At 31.9% G+C, this 7471-nt stretch overlaps 1 protein-coding gene across 1 annotated transcript; it reads left to right on the forward strand.

Annotated features, from left to right (window-relative positions):
• The first annotated feature begins 3091 nt into the window (after positions 1–3091).
• Positions 3092–6225, forward strand: LOC127738230 (zinc finger protein ZIC 4-like). Its single transcript, XM_052249405.1, has 2 exons — positions 3092–4191; positions 5429–6225. Exons 1-2 carry the CDS (start codon positions 3327–3329, stop codon positions 5953–5955), a joined length of 1392 nt encoding a protein of 463 aa, XP_052105365.1. The 5' UTR covers positions 3092–3326; the 3' UTR covers positions 5956–6225.
• The last annotated feature ends 1246 nt before the right edge of the window (positions 6226–7471 follow it).

Genomic DNA, 7471 nt, shown 5'->3' on the forward strand with positions numbered 1-7471 from the left:
ACATTAACGAAGTGGGAATGGTAAGAAGGATAAAGACAAGATTTTCGTGGATTATCGCAGTTATTAATCTTTCTCTTAACACTCGAATTGATAAAACAACAGTTAGGTTTAATGCAAAGTTAATATTTGTTGATGATTATTGTCATGAAAATCTGATTATGATCAAAATAATATTTAGACAGGATAGAGTTTTGGCACACGAACATGTTGTGTAGTTGGAATGACACTGATTAGGGGTATAGTTTTACGAAGCACAGACTCACACCCTAAAATCACTTCCTGTATATCTTTATGTTACAATATTTGACATGGGAATGTAATAAAAGGAATACAAACTTTTCAGTTCTTTAACAAATATGAAAAATATGAACTTCTTTAAATCATGTGCATGACTAATGCAATTTCTTAATAAATTTTGCAAGAAACAAGCAAATTCTACGTGAAAACATCATTAAACGATCCGAAATTATGTACACTGTTCAAGAAAACAAAATAAAAACACAAAACAAAACAACAAAACAACAAAAACTGTGTTAAACCAAACGATAAAGAAATAAGGAAATTCCGTATGATTGCCAGCGAGACACCTATCCTCAAGAAACAAAAGGACGACGATGTAAACAACTATAAAGAGGACATTAATTTAAACAGTCTTCCATAAATGGACAAAACCTATAGAAAGCTGTAAAAGGCATGGCGAAATGTTAAGCAAGTGCGAAGAGAAAATCATATTAATATATATACAATATAAAAATAAGGAGGTATGATCGCCAAGGAGACAATAATCCTCCATACCAGATAAACATTTCGTGAGCCCTCAACCCTCCCTTAACCTGGGACAGTGGTGTAATAGCACAACATAACAATAGTTAAAAAATCATGATTCTTCACATCGACACGAATCATACAAAATACACTTACAAAAAGAAAAAAAAACCACCACGAACCGACCTAAGACTACGGGCAGTTACTGACAGCAAGTACAAGCCAATTTCAACTAGTAGATAAATCTTGTTTTCCCAGACCAAAATATAAGCATTTTTTAAAAATGTGTCAATATTTTAATGAAAGCTACCATATAACCAGATGAATGGATATGTTTTTCTCCTTTATAGATTGAACTTTTATTGCCATTAGCCAGTTAAGGAAAATAAATCAACTAATGAAAAGTTTAGCAAATGCCTATGATGAACACATATTACAATAATGTTGTTTTCAAAACCAGCTGGAATTGACCAAAGTTGAAAACTATTGCACAAGTATTTTGGATCAGTCTCTAAAATTGAAATATAGAGAGTAAATATGAAAATTTTACATGTACTTATTATTAGTGGTAGGGCCAATTTCACCTGAATTTATTACACACTAATTCCATTTTACAAAAAAAAAATCAGTCAGTTTTAAAAATGGCATTTTCACACATCCTTATATGCATGTTAAATTTGTATCAAAATTATATGTATGTTGGTTTTATTTAACATGTAACCTACATATGCATGATTTAAGATCGGTCACAACTGACACTTTGAAATAAAGATTTGGGCAAAAATGAAAAGAATAATTATTTAAACCAAAACTACATTCTATCGAAAGTAAAGCGATGTATAGTCTATTATATACAAACAGAGACATATAATATTATATGTCTCTGATACAAATTAATTCATTGATGTCTTTGATGCAAACTCTTCTTAGTATTTCATGCAGACTCCTTGATAATGTCTCTTTGCAATTAAGCTCATCATGCACCCTAAGGATTTTTTTTTACTTGTAACTGAATCATATTTAGGGGGTCTTTGGACAAAATGTCCAATTTAATTTTGAGATATAAATTTTATCTTTGATAAACAAACAATTTAAAAAAAAAATGTGTTTTTCATGATCTGTAATATATTTAACACTCTTTTAGTCCAATTTATTATCAAACTATATGATAAAATATTTGTTTTATAAGGAAACTGAAAGTTGACTGGGTTCATGGTGTTAAAATAAAAGTTCTTTGTATGATTAAAATCTGATGCATCTGAAGAAAAATATCCTAAACTAAGTCCTAAACTGTGAAATAAATGTATCGTATAAAAAAAAATTTCAAGAATTTTCTCTTATATATTGCAAACTAAACAGTTTTGTGTTTTTGTCCTTTCAACTTTGTAATGTTTTGTCTGTTTACGACTGCGTCACGACATACATACATCAATTCATTATAGAAGCATATTGCTTGGAAGAAGACTCTAGTGTTAATATGTCTATATATAGGAAATGTCTTATTCTAAGGAAAAATGAGTCTATTGCAACCAGTTTTTACTTAATTAGTGATTTTGAGGATGTATTCATTTAATTTGTAGCACCAGAGAGTGAATTTCATATGTATCGCAAAGAAAAAAATATGAATAATTTTAAATTATATCCAAACACATTTATAAAGATCTTTTACAAAATATTGTAAATTAAATAAAATAATGAGGAAAATAAATAAAGAAAAATTACCAATCATAAGATAAAATAATACTTTATCAAGAGACACTTTTTTAAAAGACACAAAAATCATATGCATGCGTAACAACCAGAGCTAACAACGCAATATACATAATTATCACACGATAACAACAGATATGAACGATGGTGGTTGCAACTATACAGACAACAGCGGTATATATTTTTTTACCTTAGTTACAAATAATGTTTTAAAAAACACATTAGGCATAAAATTAATTTTAAATGTAATAATAAAAAAAACATTTACGATAAATTTTATTATAAAAAATGCAAAATTTAGAATTATTAGAAAAAAAATATCAGAAAATAGTATAAGGCTGAAATTGAAATGAAGTTTTTGCATAAATTCATTATTTTTTGTTGTTAATTTTTTTCATGAATTTTGACGTGATGAAAAACAGATGTTAATAATAATCAGCAATAAAGTGTCAAAAAGTGGGAGGAGTTTGATTAAACATAGCGTATTTACTTTTTGTCCAATCAAATAACTCAATAATTAAGCCCCGCCTTTTTCACAACTTAATCTGAATAAGGATCAATAAATACCACTGTTATCCACATGAAACCATCATCATATGACTAAGTTTGAAAACGATCATAGGAGTATCTTACATTTAACTGTTATTTTTTTACAATTAAGAATTCCAGGCCTGCTATTGGGATCCGACTGAGTTTTTATCTCGAAAACTTCTCGGAGAGATTCACAGCGCAGCTGCTTTTCTGCAATCAACAGTGTGAGAAGAAGCGAAACATAAACTTTTGAGGACTTTATTAGTCAACAATATAACCTCCACTGCGATTTGTGAAATCGAAAGGATTTTAATCTCCGTATGATTAACCGAGGAAGCAACGAAATGATCAGCCCGTACGTGGATACCTCGCACAATCCACACCTACCACCCGGCGCCTTAAAGCTGAGTCCGTCAGATCCAGTGATCGAAAGCAGTATCCACAGCCAAGCCAATTCACCGTACAGCTCACCACCGAATGGATATGGTGTACCAATGTCACATCATGTTGCCAGTAATTACACATCAAGAGACTTGCTGTTCCGTCGTCCAGACTTAAGTTTTCCTGATACCAGTACAACACATTCTGCAATATATCCGTCCAGCGGCGGCTTCGCATATCCAGACAGCACAAATCGAGTTTTGTTTCCTAGCTATCATGAGCCATCACATTATTCAGGACATTACAATGACCAGATGAGATTTGCATCAGACATTTATTCTAGAGCCGATCAATTTAATCAGCTAGCGAGACCTGAGCCATTTGGACATTCGCAACACTTTGGTATGGGGCATATGAACGCTATGAATCCAATGAACATTGCGTCTCACAGTCCCGGTGCTTTCTTTCGTTATATGAGACCCCAGATTAAACAGGAACACACATGTTTATGGATCGAAAGTGATCAACAGGAGCCCAAGAAGCCATGCAACAAGGTGTTCAACACCATGCACGAGATTGTAACGCATATAACTGTTGACCATGTTGGAGGTCCAGAGCAGAGTGACCATGCTTGTTACTGGCATGAATGTGCTAGAGAAGGAAAACCATTTAAGGCAAAGTACAAGTTGGTAAACCACATCCGAGTCCATACTGGTGAAAAGCCATTTCCATGTCCATTTCCAGGCTGTGGCAAAGTCTTCGCCAGATCTGAAAACTTAAAAATCCACAAGAGAACACATACAGGTAGGTTTCATTTGATTTTTTATATATTTTTATTTAATGGAATATCTATTTTTTTTTTTATTTATAATTTTGCAATTCACAATTGGAAAATTTCAAAATATATTTTTTAAACTGGAAAAATATATTTACAATTAAATAAACCGGGCTAAAGAAAAATGAACATAACTAACTGCATTTTTTACATTTAACATTTTATTTTTCATAGGTGTTAAACGGATGATTTAAATTAAGACATTATTAAGGATAATATAAATTTTAATATTTGACCGTCTCTTTGTTATGAATTTTTAGAAAGTTTTTTAGCTGGAAAAATAGTGAAAAAATCATTAATTTTTTTCTCACGCTGGTTCAACAATTTATACATTTTTCCTGTAATAAAAGTCACCGATACCAGGAACTAAATATCATAATTAGCAAAACAGAAATTCTTAACTGTATCAACAAGTTGCAAAAGTCATTTAGTTTTTAAAACTCTGTTAAGATGCTTAGTTCCCTCAGTAATTTATATGGGAAATAGTTTTGTTGGACATTTATTACCGTCTACAGGACACACGAACAGTCTTCAAAGAAAATCTTATGTAAATAATCTGGTAAAGCACATTCTTATCAGAGAACAAGTCAAAAAGATTTCGTCGACTAGTTGGGAATAAACAAAAAAATATTGGTTATACGTCAATGTGACAGCGACTCTAAAACTTTATAAAATAAAAAAATGAAATAGTTTTGATAATAATAATATCGGGTTATAGGATGAAGATTTGTGAATACTGTAATGAGTATATTTATATTTCGCACTAGCTTGCGAGTGTAACATATTTTCTGCGAAGAATAATATTCACTAATGTAATAACAACTTTTGAATAGCAAAGCTTGAAAAACTGTTCAAAACACATTTTTGTCACCGACTACGTCACTGAGTTGAAGCTTTACTTGCACTAGTGCAATATATTGTTGCTGTACAAAAAATAAAAATAAATGAATCTTAACCACAGACGGTACTAGTTTTTCATCCAATTTTAGTGACAGCTTTTTACAAATGTTTAAACTTGTACCCGGGTATTCCGTCATTTGCCATGTTAATATTTCATATCGTGTTAAGAATGTAAAATCTACTTAACACCTGAGTGTACATCTGATAACCATATAAACAATATAGCTAAAATGGACGCATGCATATAAGGACTTTGTTTCCAAAAGTAAAATGAAATCTTCATTTGCTCCTAATTTATTTTTTCAGGCGAGAAACCATTTCCATGCGAGTTTCCAGGATGTGACAGAAGATTTGCTAATAGTTCGGATAGAAAGAAGCACTCGCATGTTCACACTAGCGATAAACCATACTGCTGTCGCGTTCGAGGTTGTGAGAAGACATACACCCATCCTAGCTCACTAAGAAAACACATGAAGATTCACGGTAATATTTCACCTATTCCCGACAACGAATTCTCTACTAACGATGAAAATAGTGAAAACAGTGACTCTACCCATAGTCCAAATTCCCTAAAGTCTATGCAGCCATTATCATCATCACCTTGCAGCAGTGATTCCGAAAGTCAACACCACGACCAGCAACCTATGTCTTCTGCTACTAGTCCAGCACTTCCGGTTCATCCAACGCCCACACTTCCGCAATCTAGTTTGTCGCAATTAAACGAATGGTACGTATGTCAGAACACCAACGTGTCTCAATCTAGTGAACATTTGCCTATGAACAGTTTTTGTAGTCTTGCCATGCATCAACAGCCGCTGCTTCAGTTCTCTTGATCAACCGATATCAAATGATATAGTGCATTTTTATTTGAACATACATGTGTATGACTGTTTTGTTAATAATGTTATTGAAGATTGTTAATGTGATATTTACGATATTTCCGATTGAATCTCATTAGTGTGTTTACTTTAAAAACATTAGTGCTAATACGGCACCGTGTAAATAATATAATGAACGCTAAAGATGTATATGACGGTTAATATACCTCAATTTTGTGCAATAATTTGACGTATGAAGAAAATAAAATAATTTATAAATGTTTATATTATATTATTTATGTTTATATGAGTTGTCTAAGATTCATAATTGTTCTTGATCTTATATTTGAATTGAAAAAAAATATTTTGGTTTTTCTTCCAAATTCATGGTAACATTTACAACTTTTTTCAATAATGTTTGGTATGGTTTGTAAAGTTCGATTATTTCTAACTTATTCATTTCAAATTCATGCTAACAAGGGCCAAGAATACAAGTGTTATATTCTGGTTCTCTTGATGTTTTGAAATATTGTACATTTAATTAGTCAAATGCCAAAAAAATCGATTGAATTTTCAGTATATTCTGCTGATTTTTTTGGGTGTTTTTTTCCCTTTATGACCCGCAACCTAAGCCCGTAATAGCAGGTGATTATCATAAGCACATAAGTATTTGGGATAAAACTATTAAGACGTTCAATGTACATAAATGACCCCTTTTTTATCAAATGCCGTTATAGCTTCCCTTGGGTGGCATTTTCTAAGAAAAATAATTTGTATTGCATTTATTACAAATACATTGCAAATAGTATTTTTTAAGTGTATATAACTTCTACCACGATACCTTCTTGGTTATGATTTACCCACATTTTCAAATTGAACTTATCCTAAATAATAGGATAATCAGGTATACAATTATTCTCCTCCGATTTAATGATAAATTTTGAGTATAATATTCCTAATAGATTTGGCGAAAAACCAATCATATTGTGATTTAACAAAATTCAAACTGCAAAGGAATTTATACAATATAAACACAAAGATAAGCATACACCATTCCTCAATACGACAAATGCAACACATTCCTGCAAACAGATACCTTTATGAGTAGCATTCTGTATGTCCCATGTTATTTGTCTCACTCTTAATGTTGACCATGGACGGTTTTGTCGGTTCTGTTCAGGTCTTTCTTTTTCGTTTTTTATTCTCTCAAAAGCTTTGTGTCTGTGGCTTTCCACACTTTTGTTCTCCAGTATACCCACTGCTGGTCCTTCCAAAGACTGGTGTCATGTATACGTATACTAGTTTTGTTGTATGCAATTGGTACTCGAGTTCTGTTAAAAAGATTTGATACAATAGAAGGTACAAAGAAAATATTCTCTACAACCACCCGAATCTTTCCATTGATGTTCAACTGCAGTTTGCTGGGAGACAACCAATACATACACAAAACGATCAACTAACAATTAAGTGAAATAACACCTCTGAAGATAGGTCCATAATTGTTCATCCGTGCTGACTTCGAGAAAATTTA

This window comes from Mytilus californianus, unplaced genomic scaffold (genome assembly GCF_021869535.1).
Source record: "Mytilus californianus isolate M0D057914Y unplaced genomic scaffold, xbMytCali1.0.p SCAF_4, whole genome shotgun sequence".
In the NCBI taxonomy this organism is placed as follows: domain Eukaryota; kingdom Metazoa; phylum Mollusca; class Bivalvia; order Mytilida; family Mytilidae; genus Mytilus; species Mytilus californianus.

Coding starts and splice junctions, on each gene's coding strand:
- LOC127738230 (XM_052249405.1), top strand. CDS start 3,327: ATGATTAACCGAGGAAGCAACGAAATGATCAGCCCGTACGTGGATACC. Junction 4,192..5,428: donor CCACAAGAGAACACATACAG/GTAGGTTTCATT, acceptor TTATTTTTTCAG/GCGAGAAACCATTTCCATGC.